Genomic DNA, 27,765 nt, shown 5'->3' with positions numbered 1-27,765 from the left:
GGCGGAGTGACAACAAAGTTCCAAAGCTGGAACCAAATGGCCGACTAGCACCAACTTTGTGTGAATATTTGATCAAACGTACGGTCGCGTGCACTATGTTTTTATCAATAAATATAACACGTGCTTATATTTTGTATTGCAACAGCAAACTAGGTAGATACTTTATCGAATCGTAATGTTCTACCTATCACTATCGTTCTAATGATATTTAGGGATTGATTACATTATCTCATGTCAACGTTTTTATGATAGGACTGATAAAATCCATGCTATTATTAAAAATGTGAAAGTGCGTATGTCTGTCTGTTACTGGCCGCCAAACAGACCAGTTGTTTTGAGGCCGCCATACTTTATCGGTGGTATCGAGTGTTGCCATAGATTAAAATCTCTATTTTTTACTTACCTACTACATGATGTATTACATGAACTTCATGCACTTGTACTTTTTGTCTGTTTTGTTTATTCTTTAAAATCTTTTTTACACGCTTAGTATGAAATCTAAGACGGTCTTAAATTCTTGAAGTAGATAAGTAGTAATATGTGTAGGAAGTGGCTGTTGCATGCATTTGATTTTATCGAAAAATACCAACGTGGAGGTGGAATTGAATTTCATATAAAACTTTTCAGCGTCTCTAAAATAAATGTGAAATGAAAGTACACAGACTCGCTCAGTCACAGTTTTGTACGTCCATTTATAGATTCCGCAGAAGTTATTCAATTTCGGCACTCCGATCCGGAAATAAAGTTTAAAAACCCGGTTCGGTTTTCAAGGCTATGCGTTTTATTTGAGCGGGTCGGGGTTGACAGTTGGGCCAATATTGGCGGCAAATGTTTAGGGGTAAGGCCAGGGTGTGGAACTGTGGGAGACTCATTCGGTTTTCATGCCCCGACGGTGTGGGACGTTTTCGCGATCGGTCGTAAAGTTTCCCGCGAACGTTTCGTGAGCTAACTCGTTTCGTTAAGTAAATACACGTCATAAATCCGTTATTATGTTGACAAGTTCTTCGCTAAATGACTCTGCGTAGTTATGTGAATGTATGCTATTTGCAGGTACATTAATTGATTTTTCTTTTAAGTTATTTTAGTACACAATAATTTCACTTTATGATCATAACTGGTGGATAGGTGTGATTGGTGGATATCGACGCGATGATCCAGTTTCTATGATTTATGTGTGAAGTATAAATGTATCTCTATTCTCTATGTATTTATTCAAATAAAAAGAACCGTAATACATAACTTTATACTTATTTTAATTGCTAGCTGATGAGCGTCTTAGTAAAACTCTCGACTCCAAGATGGTAACTGTCTCCGTACCAAAAGTCAATAAAATGGTTCAGGTTTGTACAGTGAGACAGACAGACCGATACGTACACAATTTCGCGTTTATTATGTAGTTTCATGCTGAATTTCATTAATAATCTCAACTTTGAAATTTCCAGTTATATTTAAATCCTAAAAATAAACATGTTTCTCTTTATAGGAAAAAATGCATTCTATTGTTTATTTATTATTAGAAAGAATTTTTCGATGAAAAAGCCAAAATTAAACTTTTTGGAGCAAATAAAAATTCAAACGAACTTTTATTACGGCATTTTCCCCTCGCAACTGCAATTTTGAACAGACAAAAGTTTGTTAAAAATTCATACTGCTCGCTGCTGCTCGGATAAAAGTCACAAATGTCCCTTAAACTGAAGTTTACCTCTATCCTTAGACATTAACAGGGCTCTCTCCGTCACTCGCTTCATACAATCGTAGTTTCAATTTCATTTGAATATTAAGCAACCAAAGTCCATGAAATTTTGCAGACATATTCTAGAAACTAATATCTGTGTCTGTGGTGTTTTAGATTTTTCTAAAAATATGTAGTTTTAAAATAACAGGGGCTCAAAGATTTGTATGTAAATTTTTAAGACCGCGTAACTTTGAAATTGAATATTTTAACAGAAATCTGGAACACCACAAACATATATATTAGTTTCTAGAATATGTCTGCAAAATTTCATGGACTTTGGTTGCTTAATATTCAAATGAAATTGGAACTACGTTTGTATGAAGCGAGTGACGGAGAGAGCCCTCTTAATCTGTAGCTATAACAGGAAGCATTGACATCTTTCTTTAGAGTATGTTTACTGTTTTGCTAGCAAGAGATCCTAAATTCAACTCTCGACTGTGCTAAATAAGTAAGAATAGCAATCCAAAACTAGAAAGCAAATGTTGAAAATTTATTGGCAACTGTTTATTTCAATTTTAAGTGCAAGTCTTTTTTTTCTGTTTTAATTAAAGATGGTCGTCAAAGGTTGTTTGTTAATTAATGATTTACACATTAACTATGAACTTGGGGACATTAATGTTCCATAAAAATAAAGGCACGTTAAAAGTCAAAAGGAAGCTTTTTCTTGTTGTTATAAGTTTTTTTGTAAATTATTTAGTATTATTTATATTCTTTTAATAGTTAAGTTGTAGACGTATTATTAATATACTTAATCAAAAGTTTGTTTTTGATTAAATAGTGCAACAGTTCGTCAATGATTATTGTCTTATTTTATGTAGGAAAAAGTAAATTCATAAAAGTAGGTATTGCAAATATTTAAAAAACTTGTAAGACGGATTAATTAATGACGCCAAAAAGAAGTAAATTGCCTCTCTTGCCGGGCTGTCAGTTAAATTATGCACAAAAGAGTTTGAAATGCCCTTTGTTCCAAGTCAAGTTCTAGCCAAGACTTTAAGAAATCTTCACTAGCTACTGAATAGGCACCATAAAAGATAAAGACTGTTTAAAGTGCCTAGTTTGCATAATCTATATTAAAAGATTAGATTTTTTATTTAGCCAATAGAGAAAGCAAGTAGCTCCAGTCAAAATCTCTCTTATCGAAAAACAAGGAGTTCCTCTTTAATCTTTATCCATGTTTTTCATACATTTTAATTCTAATAATGTTAAAAATGTAAAAAAATAATGTAATAAAGGAATCAAGAATTTAAGTTAACAAGTTTAACAATATTTTATATGTTACTGTATTTTAAAACATATTATTTTGTTGCTGTCAAAGATAAAACTCAAAATTCATACACTTGTGACTTCAAAAATGGCGGCCCATTTTACCAGTCTATAAAAGTCGTTGGTTCTTGTTTTGTTTCGACAGAAGAAAATAAATACATCTATCCAAACTTCATTTTAACAGATGTTCCAGTAGATTAGTAACTTTCATCAAGTGATTCTTTCGCAGTCTCCTAAACAGGTCATTAATAACCGAGACAAATTACTAAGTTGTCCTCAAGTCGTCGTCATTTGCTAAATGTATTCAATATTCACGTAGCATTCACAAGAATGCAAATGGAGTCGCTTAATTGCTATTATTGCTCTTTTACACGTTAAAGATGTTGATCACGCGCTGTCCAACAGTGAAATGCGCTTAATTTCTAATGACTGTAAAATGTAAATGCTGCAAACTAATTTTCAAGTGCCTTACTCTAATTCGTAGTATAAATGAAGAAGTAGATACTTGCGCCTATATCTTATACTTCAATACGACAGCCAAAAGATGTGCTTGATTTTTCGGTAAATTCTAACATATAATATAGGTACCTACAGTATAATATGTATGTATTGATATCGTTTATTTCATAAACATTGAATAAAATGTCTTGATAATGCGATTGTATTGTTACAGATGTGCCTTAAAAGTGGTATAAAGGAGCCGAGCTGATAGCACCTACATTGCCCGCAGAAAAGCAACTAACAGTGCAATTACTGAACAAAGCCTTAAGTTTGAAAAAGGAACACGCCCAACGGTCGACAGTCGTACGCACGGCAGACGCGGCAGTCGCGCGGGCGACGCCGCGCTGTGCGGTTGTGGATCGCTGGCGTAGCTGGTGCCGCTGGTGCCACTTCTGTGTGGTGGCGAGCGCGGGCGCGAGTGCGCAGCGCAGCCCGCTCGGCTGGGCGATGGGCAGCTCGCACCGGATGGCCGCGGTGGCGGCTGTCGCCCACGCGAAATACTACTACAACCACACTACACCTGATGCTGTTAAGACGGTGCAGTCCTCGCATTACACGGTCAATATATTTTTTGTGAGGTTAGTTTTTTACGTATTATAATCAGTCTTTGCGACCACTGCTGGGCGTAAACCTTCCCAAGAGCGTACTCGGTCTTCCGCCTTCCTCATTTAGCCACCTCCCGCTACCTTCTTAAGATCATCAGTCCAGCAGACTGAAGGTCGACCCAGGTCGTCCTGGAGGCTGCGCGCTGATACATGGTTATATTATAATATTTATAAGTACTACGCAAGCTACTACATAGTATTTATGAAATCGCGTATTTACGAAAATATATTATAGACAAGTGCGGCGCGGTCAAGACGCGACGCAAACGTCGCGGCGCTGTTGATTCCTTCGATTTTTGACATACGCTAGTGTGAACAAAGCCTTAAACGCGATGAATAGGATAGAATTGAAACATTTTTTATTCAAATAAACATTTACAAGTACTTTTGAATCGTCAAAAGAATTTACCTACCGACCACTAGTTCGTAATGCCATTCTTATCAAGAAGAAACAGCAAGAAACTTTACGGTTGCTCTTTTCAATAATGAAAATTAACTATTTGAGTCATCAGTTTCACCAAAAGAAATACAGGACGACTGTAGTTCACTGTAGTTCTTGTGTAAGTTCACTGTAGTTCTTGTGTAAGTTCACTGCAGTTCTTGTATATAAGATAAATTTAAGAAACTCGAATACTGCTAGGTAAATGGTCGAACTTTACTCAGGCACAGCCGCGGGCATAACTCAGTGAAAGATAATAAATTTCGGGACATTCCATTTAAATTATATCGAGTGTACGTTTATTTGGTACAAAATAAAAATAAACTTTTACTAGTATCTTACGATGCTTGTAAAATTGCTATAAAAGCATGTGTGCCCGCTATAACCAAGTTATTGCGTGTATGACTCGAAAATATAAATTTTGAATATAACTGAGATACAAAAATGACTGTCATAGAGTTTATATCGATGGTCATAAACATAAATTGTTATGTATTAGAGTTTGACGCTACTAAAATAACGACATCAAGATACCAAATGGAATCGGAACTGAAGGTCTTGTAGCGAAAAGAAAGGTAAACGTTTTGGCTGCAATAGGACGTCGCAAGTCGGATAGACATTTGAAGACGAAGAAGAAATAAAATCATAACCCTTCCTTTTGGCTTTGCCACAGTCGGGTAAAAGTTAAGGTTTTTGAAAAAAAAACTAGCTGGCATAGAAAGTGTATCAGATTGTATACATCGGGATAACCCATTCATTTTAGAGCCACGGATAAACGCATAGATTTCATGAAAGTTTCGTCATCAAACGCCATAACGAGAAGCGCAAACTAAAATAGTCAATTTTAAGTTTAGAATAGTTTTACAAAGTTTCAATATCCCTCGCCTCTTTCCTCTAAAGATTGTAACAATATCCAATAATAGAAATCTAGGAATGAATATACAAAAAAAGGCGCGACATTAAATCCATCCAAATTATTTATTAGTCACAGAAGCCAGTCAGTAACAATATACAGGTAAGATAAAAAAAAGACGTGGTAGCTTAATTTTACAAGTTAAAAAGCTTCTTGTAAAAGTTTCTTTAAATAAATAAAAAATCTTTTCTATTCAAGTTGAACTGGCCAAAGGAAAATCATACAAATAATGAGACGATGCCCGCGACTTCGCCCGCGTGGATTTAGGTTTTTCGAAATCCCGTGGGAATTCTTTGATTTTCCGGGATAAAAAGTAGCCTATGTGCTAATCCAAGATATGATCTATCTCCATTCCAAATTTCAGCCAAATCCGTCAAGTAGTTTTTGCGTGAAAGAGTTACAAACATACACACACACACAAACTTTCGCCTTTATAATATTATAGTGTGATAGCCTTACCGAATGTTACTATGTATGATAAACGATGAACTTATAGTTCGTAGTTTCAGCCAATTATGCTAGTCTGAAGTTTGTCTGGACGTTAATTTAGCCCGAGATTCTAGTTGTAACTTGCAGTTAGTGTCGGGTTAACCGCTATGAAACTCAAATGTAGATCTTATTTGATATGGAAATTAATTGACTGATATATCTCACTTGAATTAGTGAATTTTATTAACAGATTGAATTTTAATTGAAAACATATTAGAGATGTCTCTCAACAATTTCAAAGTTTTGTAAAACGTAAACTTATTGAACAATCCTATTACAATGTAAAGCAATATGATTAAAAGCTTAGGACTGAATTGCTTTAATTTTGATAAGATAAAATAAGTTTTAATTGATAACTATGATTATCGTAAAATAATGATCACAAAAATATTTTTTTGGAGACTAGTTACCGCGCCTTCATTTGCGTGGTATCCATACTTAATATTATAAATGCGAAAGTGTCTCTGTCTGTCTGTCTGCTACCTTTTCACGGCCCAACAGTTTAACCGATTCTGACGAAATTTGGTACAGGGTTAGCTTATATCCCGGGGACGGACATAGGCTACTTTTTATCCCGGAAATCAAAGAGTTCCCACGGGGTTCCCAAAAACCCATCCGCTTAACTGATTTTTATGAAATTTGGTAGCGAGGTAGCTTGCATCCCTGTAATTGACATAGGCAACTTTTTATCCCGGAAAATCAAACAGTTCCCACGGGATTTTAAAAAACCTAAATCCACGCGGACGAAGTCGCGGGCATCCTCTAGTAATTTATAACATAGCTTATAAATATAATATAGCACTGAATGATGTAAGAATTTTTAGAATCGGATCATTAGTTCCGAAGATTATATATTTAACTAGCTGAACCTATTGACGCAAGTTTTTTATCCCAGCGGTTTAGGTTGTGGGTTGAAAGATCAGTCAGTCAGTTAGTCGGTAGAAGTATAATATATGTATGTAGATATATAATTATGTAGATTTAACGAACAAAATGCCAATAAAATCAACACCTCTCAGTCCCTGAAAGGTGAAAAGGTTAAGGATCCCCATTATTAGCCGCTTACCGTCATGACCTTTTGCAAAGATGTATATCAATGGGTGGCCCGCGGAGAGCAGGAACGTAAATTATATTTCGAGGGAAGCCACTTATATAAAGATACAATATACTTCTTTTGACATTTAACCCTACATTGCTTTTAACCCTATTCCGTTTGACATTTAAGTCCGCGATGGAATTAACGGTTGACATTTAGGATTCAAAATTCATATAGAAATACGACTTAACAGGGCTCTCTCCGTCACTCGTTTCATACAATCGTAGTTCCAATTTCATTTGAATATTAAGCAACCAAAGTACATGAAATTTTGCAGACATATTCTAGCAACTAATATCTGTGTCTGTGGTATTTTAGATTTTTCTAAAAATATGTAGTTTTAAAATTACAGGGGCTCAAAGATTTGTATGAAAATTTTTAAGATCGCGTAACTTTGAAACCGAATATTTTAACAGAAATCTGGAAAACCACAGACATAGATATTAGTTTCTAGAATATGTCTGCAAAATTTCATGGACTTTGGTTGCTTAATATTCAAATGAAATTGGAACTACGATTGTATGAAACGAGTGACGGAGAGAGCCCTCTTAAGTTGATTTCAAACTACGGAATATAATATAATAAATAAATATCGCTCACCCTACTTTTAAATGTCACACTTCACACTTAGATGTAATGTTATATAATATTACATCTAAGTGTGAACAGTGACATTTAAAAGTAGGGTGAGCGATATTTATTTATTATATTATATTCTGTAGTTTGAAATCAACTTTACATAAGATTTAATAAACAACGTGGGTCCTAGCGATACCTAATGGGGTAAGGTTTCTAAGACGAATTCAGGTCTAGTTCACAACCCTACCATACAAATAGTTCTACGAGGCGGCTACTTTGGATCGAGAATTCTCGGATTCGGATCAGATCATCATCATCATGATTAACGCATCACCGTCTCTCTACAGAGCTCAGGTCTCCTTTCAGAGTGATAAAGGTTTCGGCCATAGTCTACCACGCTGGCCAAGTGCAGATTGGCAGACTTCACACGCCTTTGAGATCATTTATGGGGAATTCTCAGGCATGCACCTGGAAACATCATAAGGAAACCTTTCCTTATAATGTTTTCCTTCATCTTTAAAGTAACTGATGTTTAATTACTTGAAACACACATAAATGCGAAGAGTTAGAGGTGCGCGTGCCCGGAATCGAACCCCCAATCCTCCAATTAGGTGGCGGACGTCCTAATCACTAGGGGTAGGCTATCACAGCGTGTGTGCACAAAAGGCCTCCCTGTTTAATAATAATAATAAACATTTATTTCGGAACATTTCATCCATATAGTGTTAGTAACAGGGCCTTATGAACTATGTTAGTGATTAAATTAAATTAAATTAAATCAGTTATATGCGTTTTAAGCAATTAAATATCACTTACTTTAACGGTGAAGGAAAACATCGTGAGGAAACCTGCATGTCTGAGAGTTCTCCATGTACTCAAAGGTATGTGAAGTCTGCCAATCCGCATTGGGCCAGCGTGGCAGACTATGGCCTTAACCCTTCTCATTCTGAGAGGAGACCCGTACTCAGTAGTGGGGCGGAAATGGGTTGATCATGATGATGATGAAAGTCAAAGTACGCTCTATAGATCTCATCCTAAGAGTTTGCGGAAGTTAATCAACTATCATGGTGATCGCAGTTTTATGGTTGATCAAGCATAATAATTCGCCCGTCTAAGTAAGCGTACATCTTTACATCACATTCGTTGGAGCGAGTACGTACTTGGTCGATTAAGTTTCTTTAAAAATTAGATCCGCTTCAGAAAATTGCGGGAACAGTTGGTACTAAATGCCCATTTCTGTCCGGAGTGGATACGTAATGTACCTAGTTTTCAGACAAAAGTTTGCAAAACGAGAGTTTGTATTTAAAATACGTGGCTTGGTAATAGGTTTTAAGGGGTCGCTTGCAAAAATAATATGAAGCGTTTAAAAAACAAAGTATGTGTATCGAACTTTCGTACTCCTACCAACTCGATTTTTAAATCCCGGCGCAAACGGAGGGGTCTTATATTTAACAACGTTGTCTATCTGTGGTTCAGTGTGTCTGTCTGTGTGTATTCTTCTTCCCCTCTACCTACTAAGTTTGAAACCTGTAAATTTTGAAATAAGTAGTACTTTTTTACTTTACAATCATCAACCGATAGACGTTGACAGCTGGACATACTCGTAGGTTTCTTGCAGGGATTTCCACACGCCACCGTCTTCCACCGCCTAAACCCAACATCAGTCGTCTTAGCACCTTGATGCTAGCACCTTGGGACCCCAAGGTCTATCGATTTTTCGAACTATGTGCCATGTGTCGTTTAACTTTATTAGTACAAACTAAAAGCCTAATCGTTCATTATTATCTCTGAACCTATTGTAGTAACGCACTTTACTGTAAGTAGGTACACGCCTATCCCAATAAAGGCGTTAAGATTCAAGGTGTGACACTTAGCGTAAACGACTGTATAATTCCTGCGTTACAGACCATTTCCGCGACTTATCGACGTAACTGCCAAACATAATGATTTGGGGGGCTCCATCTTAATGGTTTTAGATAATTTTGCAGTTATTTCCTAAAGAGAATTCATATATCCATATTTTAATAGTTTAAATTTTCTCTTCATTGACTTCACAAAATAACAGCCCACAAAGTAACAATTTGATTATATTATTGGCCATAATGGCCACGGGATGAATTAATAGCCTCTTCCTCTTTTCCCGCGTATTGCAGAGTTGTAATTTTTTCGATGAAGACTATGTATAAAAACCGGTGAAGTACGAGTCAGACTCGCGTAGCGAGGGTTCCGTACTACAGTCGATTTAATTCGACATTTTGCACGATAAATGAAAAGTTATTATGCAAAAAAAAACTGTTTTAGAATGTACAGGTACAGGCTTTTCATATAATAATCCCACTTGGTATAGTTATTTTGCTTTGAAGGTTGAAAATACTAATTATTTGTTCATTAACACATTTTAATATTTTTTTTCGTGATGAAACCACAAATTCACGGTTTTCAGATTTTCCCTTTATGTGTGCTATAAAGTCTACTTACCTACGTGCCAAATTTCATGATTCTAGATCAACGGGAAGTTTAAACATAGCCTATAGGTTTTCTTGACAAACACGACACACAGACAATAAACTAGGATCAGTTTATTGTCCTACTAGCTGATGCCCGCGACTTCGTTCGCATGGATGTAGTTTTTTAAAAATCCCGTGGGAACTCTTTGATTTTCCGGGATAAAAAGTAGCCTATGTGCTAATCCAGAGTATAATCTATCTCCATTCTAAATTTCAGCCCAATCCGTCCAGTAGTTTTTGCGTGAAGGAGTAACAAACACACACACACACACACACACACACACACACACACACACACACACACACACACACACACACATACAAACTTTCGCCTTTATAATATTAGTGTGATTAAGGGTTCCTTTTTTCGTTTTGAGGTATGGAACCCTAAAAATCCCACAAAAAGCTAACAGTGTTTATTCCCCAGTGCAACGCTGTGTGGAGTTCTGGTGGCAGTCTGCGCGGCCTGCTGGCGTCGGTCTTCGCCCGCACACAAGCCCGACGCAGTGGCAGATTGCGGAGTCTACACCGTTAGTACGGATACCAGGCTGACACAGGTGAGGTTTCTTTTGTGAACTGCTCTCCTAGTACTTTTAGATGCTAACCGTGCGATAGTTGCAATTTTTGTTGGTTGTTACTCAATCTCGCAAAAACTACTGGGATTTGGATGTTTGGAATGGAGATAGATTATAGCCTGGATTAACACATAGGTTACTTTTTATCCCGGAAAATCAAAGAATTTCCGCGGGATTTTGAAAAATGTAAATCCACGCGGACGAAGTCGCGGGCGTCAGCTAGTATTATATATCAAAAACATTGACTACTTATAATTTTTGAATAAAAATCACAGTATTGTTGGTATAAGTATCAGCAGGATTAAAAATTCAGCGGATGTTGGTGTAGTTTTGAATAGTTAAATTCCTGTTTGTCATGAACGGCAGAAAGATCAGCCCCCCGATTGTATAAGAAAAATGTATTTATCGTTATTGTTATCGTCAAGAAATTCTGCCCTTTGATTGGCTGTGAAAAAAGGTAAACAGCGAATGAACCAATCAGAGAGAAGAATTATACATTTTTCTTACACCATCGAGGGGCTGAAAGCTCCTCTACGACAATCCGACTCTACGAGAAAACTAAGCGTTACGCTACGTCGTAGGTTCGTAGCCTATTTGTACCCGAACCTGGCTTCTACCGTAAAATACTGCATTTCAGTGATATAATTTTTTCTCTATCACTCTACTTTGATATAACTCCAAACTAAACGGCATCTGCATAAAGTAACTCGATGTGGCGAAGAAATCGGGGTCGTCTTAAAAAAATAAATCTAAAAATCTGCTATTCTATTTTCAACACTCGTTATTTGCTTAGTATAGGACCTCACTAAAATTCGTATAATTTTAGCAGCAGCCCAAGCGCAGTGTGCCCACTTCTGTTATGAATTTTGCATAGACAAAGCGTTGCAAAGCCCATAGAGCATTTACATAGAAAAAGCATTTTTCTCAGTCCTGTCGCACTGATTGTGCTTGGACTATAAGAGTGTAAGGGTGAGATTTATAAAGCGCACTTTGACTTTGCTCAGACTTAAGATTGAGTTAAAACGAGACAGATTTATGTGAGAGATATACATCTGTCTCGTTTTAACTCTGGCTTAAGTCTAAGCAAAGTCTGAGTGCGGTTTATAGATCTCACCCTAAGATTCAGGGAATATTGCTTCTCTTCTTAATAAAATAAAAATAATTCTCTAGCCGCCATAACATATTAGTCATGTATAAAGATTTCTGATCATTTGCCTTTATTGATTTAGCGAACTATGCTACGTAGAGCAGCATAGGTACTATGTAGATTCGTAGGCTTCATTTCTTATGCTACATTCTTAATCCTAGTTTGTAGAAAAAACTAAAATAAAGTCGCGGGCGTTATGTAGTATTTTACTAAAGCCCAAAAACAAACAAAATAGGTGTTTAAAAGCACATTAAAAGTTTTTCTAGAGACATTTTTATAATCATTCATTATTTGCTCAGTATAGGTATCTCAAACAGTGCAGTCGGTGTTAAGTGTTAAACAAAACAAAGAGAGTGAGCGAATTGCATTCTGTAGATGTTTGTGAAAAGCGGAACAGTTGAATTAAGTAAACGGGCAAATTTGATTTCGCCTTAACGAATCGCTATTCTTGCCGGGGATCCTTTATTTATAGTGTCTTTATATATTACAATCAAGTTATTTTAAGTTTTTATGTAACTTTAAACTTATAAGTCCAGGTAACAGTTCATTAAAATGGGTATGAACATTAATTATTTTATTTATTATTAATTTAAATCGATTCGTAGGCATACGGCATTGAACTAAATTTGTACCTTAGAGGAGCTATTTCAAAGAAAAATCTTGCTTTACGAAGCTGTCATACATGATTAGTATGACACTGGATCTAACAAGTTGCAGGCCGCAAACATTTTTGTTCGGAATGATCAGTTTTCTGTTTATAGTAGTGTGCAATTGGTCATTAGCATATGGTGTCAATACTAAACCTACCTTATATTTATGCATGATTTTGGTTACATAATTTGTTGTACTTTTTACAAAGTAAGAATTTAAAATTTAACATTGAAAATACCGAATGCGGTTAACCGCAAAAGGTCGTGATCTGCCCATGACATAAAAAATGTTCGTCCCATTTTTTGATGGTACTAAAGATATCAAAGTGATACATAATAATTGTTTTTATTAACGACTCTTTTGTCTTTGCTTTGGCTATATTTTACCGAATGATTCTGCTCCCTATTCATAGCCCAGATTAGGATTGATAGATTCAAATTGTACTTTAAAATCTATTCGTGTTTCAGAGTTCTGTAGGTATCTCCAGAGCAAAAAGAAACACTTCGTTGTCTGTCTGTTGTCTGTCATGAGCCATAAAGGGAATCAAAACCTATAGGGTACTTCCTGTTGACCTAGAAGCATGGGCAGGTAACAATGTCTTCAAATCAAATCAAATTTCTTTATTGCGAATTTGGGTAAACAGTGGAGATGTTACAAAGACAAAAAGGTACAGCCAAATTCTGCTTATAAGCATGCAATATGTTACATTAAATTAAGATACATTTTGGTCACACAAAAAACATTTAAATAATAATAGCAAAATGTCCAAAATTAAAATACAGCACAAGTAAAGTAAAAAATCCGGAAACCATGAATTTGTGGTTATATCACAAACAAAAAGTGTTATTTCTTGTTCGAAGCTACGGAACCCTACGACCTTACGGTCCCACTAACACTTAACCAGTTTTTTAATGATCCGTAATCTACACAATCTATTTTACGAATATAAACAGTAGCAAACAAGCCTACAAATAGAAATCGACGGTAAAATGATGAAACATCATTAGCTGCCGCAACGTCTCGCGGAAGGCGCGGTTCCTGTCCCAGTAAACTGTCGTTTGCTTACTTCATTTCATTTCCGTCTCACCCCTTGAGTTGCGACGTCATTGTCGCTCAATAACTCTCTTGGATTTTCATAAGCCAGCAATGCTTTTACGAAAGATGAGTATGTAGGTAAATGAAGGATAACTAAAATTGGACAGACGGACACGCCTACTTCTTTACAATATTTATGTGACATTATATGAGTTTAAGTCCGTTTTGTTAGGTACCCGGAAAGTATCGGGGTTTCATCTAGCCATACATTTGGTATAGTTTATCGAAATAGGAATCAATTCACCTCAAATTCCCATCAGTGCGGTTGCGGTAACAAAACGTTGTTAGTTGGTTTCCCGCCTCATATTGTTTCTAATTTCAACGCACATTGATCTATTAAATAGTATTATGACTGACTGACGAACGACCATAGCATACACCGGGTGGAGCGGGTGGTCCTAGCGATTTTTCTAAAGAATATTAGCCATGGGAATCATGACTATGTTCCCTTTTCCCCTCCAACTAAGTGTAAAGCTTGTGATAGGAGTGAGTACGACAATAGTGCAATGGGTGGTGTTTGAACCGTCGAGCTTTTGGATTTCAGCCATTTAATCGTTGAGCGTTTTTGGAATTTGGATGACATATTCTTGAGTAGCCTAGAATTGCAATAAGGAAGGATTTTGAGAAACTACAAGGGATGCTTAAAAAACTAAACCTGGTTTTTGAATAGTTGTGCAACTTTATCGCGAATCAGAAGCATTAAAATCGGACTAAAAATCCAGAATGCTAAACAATTGCAAATTCGTAACTAAGGATCGGATAATCTCTATTTAATTTACATTCTGCTAAGTAACAAATGACGACTTTCGGGCGAATACTGTTTACTTAAATACTTAATAATGACTGGTTTTTAAAAGTAAATGTAATAAAAATAAAAGATAAACAAAAAAAAAACGGACTAATTCATCAATACCCAGTCCAAGTATTTGCACATTTACGCATTTACCACATTCAAAGTCATTTATTCAAATTGGGCACTATTGTACACTTTGTGATTGTCAAACAATGATGTAATGATGATAATTAATTAGGTACGAGGGTTCCAAACGCGTCCAAGTCTGAGAGATGGCCAAAACAAACTCTGTCGCGTATTTTTTATTATTATTACCACTTTACAAAATATGGACAGAATGCAAACATTAGTCATTGCTTATTAAGGTTCTTAGGTGTATAAGTATTCGGTTGTAAAGCTTGACCAGTTGCTAAATAACAAGTCAATAACCCTCAATTCTGGTATATTGTAATAGTCTGAAATGTTAGTTAGCAAAGGCGATTAGGGTGATTCATCTTCAGAGGTCGGCTGGTTCGCCGCGCCTCCCGAGACGTGTGACAAGTGGAATTGACCTCCAAACAGACATTCCGATCGGATTAACAGCGCCTAGAGTTATTAGCTACCTACTAAATAAGTCAAGCACTGAGAAATCAGTGCTGTTTTTACATAAAAAGATCTAATGGTTCCTAAGACAGTTATCCTGTATCTCCTTTTTTTTTTGTTTGTTTTTTTTTTTTAAAGAATATTAGCCATGTTAAATGACTAATATTCCCCTTTCCTCTCCAACTAAGCGTCAGGCTTGTGCTAGGAGTAGCTACGACAATAGTGCAACGGGCGGGGTTTGAACCGTCGACCTTTCGGTTTTCAGTCCACTCCTTTACCGGTTGAGTTATTGGGCTATGGTTTTGGATTTCCGCATACTGTCCCATTTAAATCAAAACCGGTCAAGTGCGAATCGGACTCGCATACGAAGGACTCCGTACAATCGTACAAGGTATATTTAACACTTTTATGTACAACACTGCAACTTAGTGACGGACAACTTAGTAAATTTTTTAGATTAGAAATAGATTTAGTAAATTTTTTTTTTGTGAACACATTTTAATTATTTTTTGTGATGTAACCACAAATGCACGTGTTCCGTTTTTTTTGAGGTACGGAACCCTAAAAATAATAGGTCCCGTAGCGTGATACCCGTGGGAGATATGTCGACATGAAGAATTTGTTTAAAACTCCAACGCAACAACCGTGCAAACAGCTGATCGTCGAACTGAACTCCTAAAAACTTCTGTGAACTCAAAGGACAGTTTGAACGCTCAAGTTATAAGAAGCAGTTGAATTATTCTATGGCACTAACTATGTGATACTACCTACATATATCATTTTTAGGGTTCCGTAGCCGAATGGCAACAAACGGAACCCTTATAGATTCGTCATGTCTGTCTGTCTGTCTGTCCGTCCGTATCACAGCCACTTTTTGTTAGCTGTATTATAGACGGCTTCCGATGCCTTTTTTACCTCCCTATTAAATCCTGAAAAATTAAAGAGGCATTCGCCTTGTATCCTCAACAGCTAGGTCACATTTTCTAAGAACACAAAAGAAGGAAAAGTAAAAACGGCATTGCTTTGCACAAAGGATTTCTAGGTCCCGCTTGAGGTGCTAAGTGAGATCTAATTGTTCTGGTTAGTCTTAAGTGTCGAGTAATTTAGCTGTTAAGTCTAACGCTGAAATGTAGGCCAAAGGAGAAAATCCTTTCAAGTTTACTTTAAACCCGCTTTATAAAAAGGCTTTAGTCTCTTTAGAAAAGTAGTGAATTTGTTTAGAAACAATGCAAATGATTTAAAATTAAATGAATTGAAAAATGTTAGTTGCTAAATGGGATATTGAAATTTACTATGGAAGGAAATTCTTTTCATAATAAATGTTTACGTAGTTAAAATTCGTCAGTCAACCGGTATTGAATGCGTTTTCCCGCACTCCGAATGCTTTTCTTGTAGACCTAAGAAAGTAAGCGTTACCATCTGACTGCAATGAAAGTCTTATAATGGACCAAATGATGCCCGCGACTTCGTCCGCGTGGATTTAGATCTATTGAGAATCTCGTGGGAGCTTTTTAATTTTCCGGGATAAAAAGTTGTCTATGTCAGTTTCCGGGATGCAAGCTACCTCTGTACCTTTTATATAAATCGGTTAAACAGATGGGCCTTTATGAATCCCGTGGGAACTCTTTGCTTTTTCGGGATAAAAAGTATCTTATGTCCTTCCCCAGGGTGTAAGCTAACTCTGTACTAAACATCAAAATCGTTTAAACTGTTGGGCCGTGAAAAGCTAGCAGACAGACAGACAAACTTTCACATTTATAATATCTTGTAAATAATGGTTTTAAATGAAGAAAATGTGTTGAAAAAACTTAAAATCCTTCCACACTTTTTGTTGCCTATTGAACAGTATCAACATCTACGAATTAAAACGGTCATTACTTACAACCATAGCTGAAACCTAGGAATGCTACGCCACTATAATTGAGTTAGCTACATACATCCAGACTGAACAGGAATATTTCAAGCGATCGAATCGAGTACATGTATTAATTCCTCAGAGTAGAGATGTTTAACGTAGTTTAGCTTTAGATAGTCGAAGACGCTTATCAAAACTAGTTCCTGTACAACTATTTGTTAATATTTACAGTGTGATGGTAGCGAATTAGTTCGCCTAGATTTAGGTTTTTAAAAATTCCTTGATTTTCCGGGATAAAAGTAGCCTATGTCATTCTCTAGGTCTTTCAATTATATCTGGGCTAATAACACGTGTTTCCTACCAATTACAAACGCGTCCCATCTTAGACCACATCATCACTTTCCATCAGGTGTGATTGTGGTCAAGCGCTTGCCTATAGTGAATAAAAAAAAAACGTCAATCCGTGCAGCGTGATTGAAGGACAAACTAATAAACAATAGTAGGATGTTATCTGAGTAGGTGGTAGGTACCCTTGGACGAATAAATACTCTAGGTACCATGGTGAAACAGAAATTCCACGCTATTCGCGGATAACAGCTAGTTTATAAAATAGATAGGTATAAGCAAACCAAGAATTCGGAATATTCCTTTGAGATTGAGACTACACGTCTCCAAGATGTCAGCAAAAATTTATCTCGACTATATCATATGACTGACAAAAATGTTTTTGATATAGAGAATGTTTAAGCTCTTGGGTTTCTAAAATTCCCTTTCAACTTTCGAAGATCTTTTTTACGCGGGCGACACATAAATATGTAAAAACGCCTTAGGGCAACTTTTAAGCGTGATGTCACCAAATGTTGGCCAAGCTATCTACTTTCAGTACCTGGTTATAGGTCCTGGTACTCTCAGGTCTACAAAAATATTTCAAACAATCAGACTGTTTGCGAACACGGTTGGACGGAAGTAGGCTTTCCCAGGAGCGTGCTACCATACAGGGTTCTCCGCCTTCCTCATCCACCTTCTTAAGGTTTTAATAAAACGTACTTACGTTTCGTCAGCGCATCATGGCCTTTTCTGAAAATGTCCTTTGTCATTTCTCAGAATGTATTTTTCTCAAAATGTTGTTTTTTAATAAAGTTTTTTCTCAAAATATCCTTTCTTAATATGTCATTTCCTCAAAATGTCCTTTATTCCCCACAGCTTAGGAGTTCAGTAACTTGCAGGATTAAGATTGAGGAGTTGGGATTTGGAATTCGATAAGGAAGACTATACTCGGCATTTACAATATTATTTCACCATGAACGGTTTCTGAATCTCTATGGCTTGGAATTTCAATAATAAATCTATATGGATTAGCTTCAAATCCGCGCTTCCTAGTGGATGTCGATAGCAATTTTCACAAATGCGTCTTTTATTTCGCCCTAGCATTAGTTCGGCTGGTCTGGGCCCCACGGGATGCCATTACACTGAAAAAGATTATATCGATTTCAATCCCATCGCGATATACTGAACTTTCAATTTTTCATATCATTAGGGTCACCAAACTTTCCGAAGAAGTTTTAAGTACTTCTTAGAATTCGTTTCTCCTTGGAACTAACTTATTTTCCGTTCTAATGCCACTTTTAGAAAGCAAGTTACTATCAGTGTTAGTTTTAACTGAACATAAAAATTGACACAACTTGTATTAATAATAATTTATAGCGTTTCATTGATCAGCCTATGCATCTACTGATTGCCTTTTGGAGAGCCACGACACTACCTTCCGACACCTCACCAACTTTGTAAAATTTTCAGTTCAGTTGGTGTTTGTCTCAGACTGCGATTACATGGTACGTGGTCTGGTATGGTCACAGACATGCCCATGCCGCCTTTTCAGCTTTTTGGTTTATTTATTTATTCAGATACAAGTTAGCCCTTGACTGCAAGCTCACCTCATGGTACCTAAGTGATAATGCAGTTTAAGATGGAAGCGGGCTAACTTGGAAGGACTATGGCAGTTTTCATTAAACCCACACCCCTTTGGTTTCTACACGGCATCGTACCGGAACGCTAAATTGCTTGGCGGCACGGCTTTGCCGATAGGGTGGCAGGCCACAGCGTCAGGGAGCTCGGTTGAGTTATAGTTGTAATGTTTTCATCTTCTTTTTCGGGTCTATTTCTTTTCGATCGTTCCTTCATTGTTGAAGATTGTGTTCCTGGTGAGATCGTACCTTCGAACTGATTATTTATCCTGAGAATCAAATTACTTTTGAGTAGGCCAATTTTAATATATAATATACTAGAGGATGCCCGCGACTTCGTCCGCGTAGATGTAGGTATTTGAAGATCCCGTGGGAACTGTTTGGTTTTCCTGAATAAAAGTTTTTTATATCAATCACATGGGCGCAAGCTACCTCAGTACCAAATTTCAAACAAATCGGATGAGCGGATGGGTATTTAGGAATCCCGTGGGAGCTCGTTGATTTTCCGGGATAAAAAGTAGCCTACGTCCGTCCTCGGGTTATAAGCTAACTCTGCACCATATTTCGTCTGAAACTGTTAGGCCGTGAAAAGGTAGCAGACAGACAGACAGACAGACACACTTTTGCATTTATAATATTAGTATGGATAGTATGGAAGTATGGATGGTAGGTTAATGCAGGCCTGAGGCATTTTTACAGGGAATTTATATCGAAATGAAAATCTTATTCAATACAATGGCCTCCCAGGCACCCATGGGGCCAAGCCTAGCGTACTAACGACCGCCGTTGCTCGGCAAGTCGGAATAAAAATCGCGTTTAAGATAAGGTACGAATAATTGCTCTTAGCTCTAATTGTATTCTACATGTAAAATAGAGCGTGGAAGAGCTCTGGATTTAAATACGGCTAGAAATACAGCTCTTATTTAAACTCTTCTAATAGTCAAGTGTTTGGTTTCTGTGGTAGGTATTTAATTAACGTAAATATTAAATCTCAAGTTTCAAGGCGAAAAGTTAGTCAATCTTTTTAATCTTTTATAACAGGTATGATTAATTACTAGCTGATGTCCGCGTGGATTTAGACTTTTAAAATGCCGTGGGAACTCTTTGATTTTCCGGGATACAAAGTAGCCTATATCTCTCTCCAGGTTTTTAACTAAGTATATCCATACAAAATATCACGCTGATCCGTCACTCCGTTGTAGCGTGATTGAAGGACAAACCAATAAACCAACAAACAAACACACATTCGCATTAATAATATGAGTAGTGATTATTATTACTGCAGCTGATATTTAGAGATCTGAATTCCGCAATGACTTGAGCGCTTGATGGCTAGTGAGTTTCCATATCGGGCCAGTGGAAGTCTGAAACAAGGCTCTGCTTTGAGCCCTGGCTCGACATGACTAACAAAGTTAGGCGCACTTGCGCAGTTCTTGATAGTTTAGCCATCTTAGGGTTTAGTTAGGAATACTGTATTAGGACTGAGACACACAGAAGGCGCGACGAAAACCGTACGGTAGGACATCACGCAGCATACTCGTCTGGTGACCAGCCCACCACCACTGGTCTTTGGTGTCGTGTCGTGTTTTCACGCTGCAGTGTGACCGAGTCCACACAGCACAGTGGACATGCGTGTACGATTTATACAAGGAACTACATAGACCGATCTTTACTCACGCCCCAACAGTGTAGATTTTACTGTTTGTAATAGACTGATTTACTGGAGTAGAGTGCGAATAGTTGCCAGTATAATATAAGGGCAAAAAAGCGGGGTTAGATCCTGAGCACGCACCATGTTCGAGTTATGTACGTTTTAAGCAAATATCGCTTGCTTTAACGGTGAAGGAAAACATCGTGAGGAAGCCTGCAAGCCTGACAGTTCTCCATGCTGTTTGAAGTCTGTAATTTCGCACTTGGCTAATTAACTTGGTAGATTATTGCCAAACCCTTCTCATTTTGAAAAGAGACCCGTACTCAGTAGTAAGCCTGCGATGAGTTGATGATGATAGAAGGCATAAATTGTTGGGAAAAGTTCAAGTTTAAATCGCGAGCAAATTCGGGGCTTCAATTCATGCTCTACTGTAGTGCGGGCTTATGAAATACTTCGAACTGCAATGCGTGATGCTGTATATATACACAAGTCGTAACATACAAGTTTGAGGAGAGTTTTTAAACATTCCCTTTATGATTTCTCGCTTTACGTAAAAGGAAAAATTTGAAAAGACGGAGCAATATTTGTCGCGGACGTAGAAATTTTTCGCGCGCGCGATTTTTCCGTGACGCGGTTTTGCGTGTAGTTGCGGCAGCGAGCGCGCGTTGTGTGTGTTTCAGGCCTTATTTCTAGATCGACCGCTTAGCTAATATCGTGAATGCATCTAGTCCATTGGGCTTTATTGAAGACTACCTAATGCGACTGCGATTTCGATTAGCTCCTCGCTATAATGCATTTACTATATTCTGTATTAGTTTAACCCAAACTTGTCTGTACTTTCATACGTTACTTGACTGCGAAATGCATGATTTTAGCAATCTACTTTGATCCGTTTGTGTTCATCTGTTCCGATCTAACTACCAAACTAGCAATTCAACTTGAATATGTACACCTTTGATATGACCCTATTACTTAGTCTTCACTGTCCGTCCGTCTGTCAGCGGGTTGTATCTCGTGAACCGTAATAGTTAGAGGCGAAATTTTCGCAGAGCGTGTATTTCTTTTGCCGCTATAACAACAAATAATAATAAAAACACAAAATAAAAGTTTTTTTTTTGCTCTCTCGTCTGGCTTTACAAAGATTAGCCAGTGTCAAGTTTGTAGTTATTTGTAACAAGTTAGTTAAACTATGGACGCCGTCTGTGCCGGCGCTCGCTGACAAACGCACGGCTTACGGCACCCCTTAGAGCGCTTTCCAGTCAGTTTTAACAAAAAAAAAACACTCCAAAAAGGCAGAGCACGCCCGCCAGCTAACACCAACACAGACGAAGTCCAAAATAAAAGTTAAAAGTAGGTACTTCCGTAATGTTATATTTTGTACGATGATACGGAACTCTTTGTTCGAATTCCAACTCACACTTAACGACTTTTATTTTATTTTGCGTCACATTCTTGTCTTTACACTAACAGTAAAGTTGGAACTCAGAACTAAATAGAACAGTGCTATCATGGATTTCCCTTTTCGGACTCTCCATTATTCTTTTGCCCAATAATCAGACTTAAACGCTACTAATTGCGTTTGCTACGCTCAAGTGTAGGGACGTGGGACACAAAATGGCCGATGTATTTTTAAATCCAATTAAATCCGTATACATTCATCCTTAGAAACCACCGGTCTTCGCCATGAAAGCTTTTTAATTAAACATACTACGAGTATTTAAGGACGAAACAAACAGCGCGACGCGACGGAAGCAGCTTCTAGAAAATCTAACACCGCATATAATACTTGTCTGAACTGTAACTGAACTGTAGTAGCCGCTATAAAATTTTAAAAAAAATTAAGTGTTATCTGTGTATCTGTCTGTGGCATAGTAGTTCCTAAACTAATGAACCGATTTTAATTTAGTTTTTTTTTTGTTTGAAAGGTGGCTTGATCGAGAGTGTTCTTAGCTATAATCCAAGAAAATCGGTTTTCGATTCGATCGGAAAAGCTGTTTTCTAGTTACTGTAACTTTCACTTGTCGGGGGTGTTATAAATTTTTAATGTACACTTGTTAAACAAAATTGATTGCTTGTCGCTACCAAATATTTTATGAAATTAAATTATTCAATTATGTTACATTACTTAGATTAATTCCATTGTTGTTTTTAAATATCTGCCGTGGGATTACAGGGGAAATGCCACAGTGTCGCTTTTAAAACAAAATTAATTGATTGTCGCTACCAAATATAGGTCATAATCATTGAAATTAATTACAAGTACGAATGATCTGATAAAATATAGAATGGGTTTCTCTTTATTTGTAGCTTTTTAGGGTTCGTACCCGAAGTTCCCTTTGTTGACAGACATGTTGTGCCGACCGCCACATAGCTTGGGGATAAAGTACAAGAAGGAGAAGACTTACTACGATGAAAATGAGAGAAAAAGAGCCTCAATAGCTCAACCGGTAAAGGAGTGGACTGAAAACCGAAAGGTCGACGGTTCAAACCCCGCCCGTTGCACTATGTCGTACCTACTCCTAGCACAAGCCTGACGTTTAGTTGGAGAGGAAAGGGGAATATTAGTCATTTAACATGGCTAATATTATTTTTTGAAAAAAAAAATGGCTCTTTTAATAACATTTACAGTTTCAAATAATAATAATTATCTAAACCTAATTATCTAATTGACAAAAAGACAGATGTATGTACTAGTATATTCCTAATGAACATGTAATTTTTTAGAATGATAATAAAGAATAGCAGTCGTACGAAAAGTGTAATAACAATAACAATTATTATCGGGTAATATTAATAAATAATAGATTTTCACCCGCAACCATAACTATCATCCCTAATTCTGTAACAAATATCGGGGGAACAGTTATTGCTTATCAAAATTTCATATGCGTAGGGTTCCGGAGATTTCCCAAAACAATAATAATAATATTTAATGTTTTGGGAAAGAGAGTGTTGAATGATTTATGATTAAACCGGCCAAGTGCGACTCAGACTCGCGCACCGAGGGTTCCGTACTCGGGTATTTTTTTTCGACATTTTGCACGATAAACCAAATACTACTATGCAAAAACTAAATAAAAATCTGTTTTAGAATGTACAGGTAAAACTCTTTCATATGATACCCTCTTGGTATAGTTTTCTTACTTTGAAAATTGAAAATACTAATTATTTTTTCATGAACACATTTTAATTATTTTTAGAGTTCAGTACCTCAAAAGGAAAAACGGAACCCTTATAAGATCATTGCTATTAGCTAGAATGTTGCTAGTTTTTATGGTAATAATTAGTGATCACTGATCATAAAAAATTAAATTAATCAGATATTTTTTATTCATCTGTCTGATAATTTATTTTATTTACAGCTTTTTGAAACTATGTGCAATGTTGTACATGTATAGACTACTAATATAGCTTTTAATTCAGTTAGAACTTAGAAACTGTAAATTGATTAATTAGTTTTACAGTCCAAACTTAGACTTCGTTTACAAATTTCAGTAATGTAGAGTCGAGAGCAATGCAGATTGCATCAGCTCTTCCTTTGAGCTTGTTTAGTGCTTCAAAAATACTCCCAGACTCCAGACATATTGGTTTTACTCTTTCATTTCACTCCATTTCGTTATCGTCATCAAAAGTTTTGTTGATTTTAAACATATTATTTCGTGTTGTTTAACGAATTTTCATATTAGTATAGAAGCAGGCGTTATTTTGCGGAAGTCCATGATATACAAGTGTAAGGTTATTTTTGAAAATTGATTTGAGTTGTCAAAAATAATATAAAATTATTAATTTATTTACCTAATGCAGGTAGTTTGATAAAATCTATATTTGGCTCATTCGATGTCATACAATCTGTTGCTAGGAGGCCAACAAGATTAAACTTGCATAAATACGGGTGTTTCGAAGGTTTTAGTTTAGTCTCCTTCTGAGATTCGGAGCGATATCGCATATTTTCGGTATTTGGATTGTGAACTGAATAATTAGATGTTGTGATAGCAATCACGCTCTAATTAAATAGTTTATTTTGGCATTCGTTTGTTTAGATTAAAACTCTCGGATAACCTGTACACATTGAACTTGTGTTTTTTGTGTTGGTTTTGGGAGAACATTCCAATAATTCGATAAAAATATTTAAATAATACCTGCTTTTCTGAGTGACGCCAATACAAGGAACCAAAAGCAAATTGCAATTTTGCAATTAGGGCATTGTAAGGTCTACATCTCCTGAGGATGCTCCGGAGTCATTCATCAAAATCGGTCCAGTAGTTTAGGCGCTACGGTGGAACACACAGAATTTGGATACAAACGTACATAAATACATAATATAGACTGCTAAAATCATTACCCTTCCTATTGGCTTTGCCGTAGTCGGGTAAAAAAGTTTTGAGCTTTTCAAGTCTAATGGCGAAATCGCATTTGATTGTTTATCCGTATCCAATGGCTAAGGAATTGGGGCTAAAGACGGAGTGAAATAAACGCGATCTCCTTTTTGAACATCTTCTGCCGGTAAATAGTTCAAACTAGTCCGAATGAAACTTTGAGGTTACACTTCTTACCCGCTTACATAGCACAGTTTCGTTTGAGATTTGTCCACGCCCACTGAGTTCTTAGTCATTGCCATTTGTATAGGATAACGTAATGGAGAGAGCCCTATACCTACTAAATTCTCTCCGTGGATAGTGTACCAAATAGCAGTTGTTCACTTGTTGTATACTTACCATTACAATAAGTAAAGTCAGGGTTCGTTTGTTTCGTTTCATTAACGCATAGACGGGATCATCTGAAAAGAAAAACAGATAACATTAATTTACAAGTGTAAATTAAAAATTTATAACACCCCCGAGAAGTGAAGGTTACAGTAAGTAGAAAAGAGCTAATAACTTTCAAACGGCTGAACCGATTTTCTTGGATTATAGCTAAGAACACTCTCGATCAAGCCACCTTTCAAACAAAAAAAATAAATTAAAATCGGTTTATCAGTTTAGGAGCTACGATGCCACAGACAGATACACAGTACACACGTCAAACTTATAACACCGCTCTTTTTAGGTCGGGGGTAAAAACCACTAAATTTAGAAATTACGAAAGACTTAGGAGTTTTCTTGTCTAAGTATGAGTTTCTAAATAGTTACTAGTTTATTCCTGTGACTTCACTCACGTGGTTTTTTAAAGATCCCCAAAGAGTTCCTCAAAATCCTTCCTCAGTATATTCCTAGGGTACTATTTACCAACACATTTGTCATAGCCATTTGAGACGAAATATTCCGTACAGTACTCAAGTAATATTTCCTTCAAACAAATCGCTAAGTCCACCGATTACCGGTACTGTTTTATATGCAGGGTATAAATATAGAAGACGAATAAAATAGTAGTTCGCAGCTTTTGTAAAGATAATTTTCTTTTACAGCATCCACAACAAGACGACCTTCCGGGTCCTCCTCCGCCGTATGAGACTGTCATTGAGGATATATCCCAGAAAGATTGCAGTATTTTACAAGTGAGTCAAACATTTTGTATACTTTTATCCCAGACCTGGTTAAGATATTTTTATGCAGCCACCCCTATTACGGACATCAAATGAAAAAGCCAGGAAATCCCACTCGACCACAAGACTACAGGTCTTTTTTTTTCTCTCGTCTAGCTTTACAAAGATTAGCCAATGTCAAGTTTGTAGTTATTTGTAACAAGTTAGTTAAACTATACAAGTATGGACCCTGTCTGTGCCGGCACTCGCCGACATACGCACGGCACCCCCTTAGAGCGCTTTCCAGTCAGTTTTAACAAAAAAAAAAAAAACACTCCAAAAAGGCAGAGCACGCCCGCCAGCTAACACCAACACAGACGAAGTCCGACTACAGGTCTTGTGTCTAAAACTATGGATGAGTATGGAAACAACCTATGCATCATCTTCATAAAAATCCAAAAGCAAGGCCGCGCCAAAAACATGTAGAGGTTTTGGATATTGCGCAATATAAATTGGAAATACTCAACTATTAATTAAAATAACTGAGGAAGCAATTAATTTTTGTTACGTTAATTAAAATGATTTTTATCAAAAGATACGAATGCCAGATGATTCATTCTTTAATGTAAAGGCACCTCAATTTGTTTTCTATTTTTATTGGCAGAGTGTATCTTTTTTATTTCATACTCTTTCAAGTTTTACCTACAGCGTCTTAGAAGATTTAAGTTTTGGAAAAATCTCGTAGAAACCCTTTATTTTTCCGTCGTAAAAAGTAGTCTAGATCGGAGTTCACTATATAACTTTCTACCTGCCTTTTTATCACAACAGACCCGACAAAATTGGTACATTGGTACGTACCTCAAAAGGAAAAACGGAACCCTTATAGGATCACTTTGTTGTCTGTCTGTCTGTCGTATCTGTCATGAAACCTATAGGGTACTTCCCGTTGACCTAGAATCATGAAAATTGGCAGGTACCACAGGTAGGTTATAGTTAACTTATAGTTATAGCACAAGTAACGAGAAAAATCCGAAAACCATGAATACTTGTAACCATGTAATTGTGCTTAGGTACATCACAAAGAGCCTGACTCGCATTGACCGGTTTTTTTTAATTACAGGAAGTGGTTACAGAACCCTGTTCTAAATGCAAGACAGGGAGAGTGGACAGCGGCTTACCATCGTACGAGGCTGCAGTGTTACTACGTGATACTAAGTTATAATGAAATAATCTTAGATGTACTAGACATAGTGATAAATTCGGACACTCACCCTAAGATTGAAATCTATAGAACGCACTTTGACGTTGCTTAGTTGGAAGTTTCAGTTCTGAGCAAAGTCAAAGTGCGCTCTATAGATCTCAGCCTAAGATCTGTAGAATGTGCTTTGACTTTGGTCCCGTTAAAATGAGACAGATATACCGCGATATAACGCTGTCTCGTTTTAACAGTGTCTTAAGTCTGAGCTAAGTCAAAGTGCGCTCTATAAATCTCAACCTAAGAGGGGTTTATTCGTATTGCGCTCTTGACTAGTTTGGCTCTCATTTGAGTATTAATCAATCGAACTCAATGAAATGATCTAGATACCTTCTAGGAACTTTTTTTTATTCAGATACAAGTTAGCCCTAGCCTGCAATATCATCTGGTGGTAAGTAATGATGCAGTTTAAGATGGAAGCGGGCTAACTTGGAAGACGTATGACAGTATTCATTAAACCCATACTCCTTTGGTTTCTACACGGCATCGTACCGGAACGCTAAATCGCTTGGCGGCACGGCTTTACCGGTATGGTGGTAACTAGCCTCCCACCAGACAGACCAGAAAAGAAATTATAAAATTCCAAACCCCTGCCGGGAATCGAACCCG

The 27,765-nt window shown here is 36.9% G+C and overlaps 2 protein-coding genes across 3 annotated transcripts in view; one reads left to right on the top strand and one right to left on the bottom strand.

The window, feature by feature from the left end:
• The window catches only part of LOC123875648 (probable beta-hexosaminidase fdl), an 86,750-nt gene that overhangs the window by 15,384 nt on the left and 43,601 nt on the right, over positions 1-27,765 (bottom strand). For both annotated transcript variants that reach the window (XM_045921599.1, XM_045921600.1), the window contains one exon: positions 25,156-25,217. The gene's annotated coding sequence lies outside the window, so the exon portion shown is untranslated. The remainder of the gene's footprint in view (positions 1-25,155; positions 25,218-27,765) is intronic.
• On the top strand, positions 890-27,223 carry LOC123875660. Its single transcript, XM_045921628.1, has 5 exons — positions 890-1,050; positions 3,672-4,077; positions 10,555-10,684; positions 25,845-25,934; positions 27,022-27,223. Exons 2-5 carry the CDS (start codon positions 3,947-3,949, stop codon positions 27,121-27,123), a joined length of 453 nt encoding a protein of 150 aa, XP_045777584.1. The 5' UTR covers positions 890-1,050; positions 3,672-3,946; the 3' UTR covers positions 27,124-27,223.

Source organism: Maniola jurtina, chromosome 20, assembly GCF_905333055.1.
Source record: "Maniola jurtina chromosome 20, ilManJurt1.1, whole genome shotgun sequence".
Classification (NCBI taxonomy): Eukaryota; Metazoa; Arthropoda; class Insecta; order Lepidoptera; family Nymphalidae; genus Maniola; species Maniola jurtina.
Note: the sequence above shows the minus strand (reverse complement) of the source record. Positions and strands in the feature narration are given on the sequence as shown.

What these genes read in the sequence shown, in the direction of transcription:
- LOC123875660 (XM_045921628.1), top strand. Translation starts at nt 3,947, where the DNA reads ATGGGCAGCTCGCACCGGATGGCCGCGGTGGCGGCTGTCGCCCACGCG. An exon ending in CGGATACCAGGCTGACACAG is followed by an intron (nt 10,685 to 25,844) that starts GTGAGGTTTCTT and finishes TTTCTTTTACAG; the next exon opens with CATCCACAACAAGACGACCT. An exon ending in AAGATTGCAGTATTTTACAA is followed by an intron (nt 25,935 to 27,021) that starts GTGAGTCAAACA and finishes TTTTAATTACAG; the next exon opens with GAAGTGGTTACAGAACCCTG.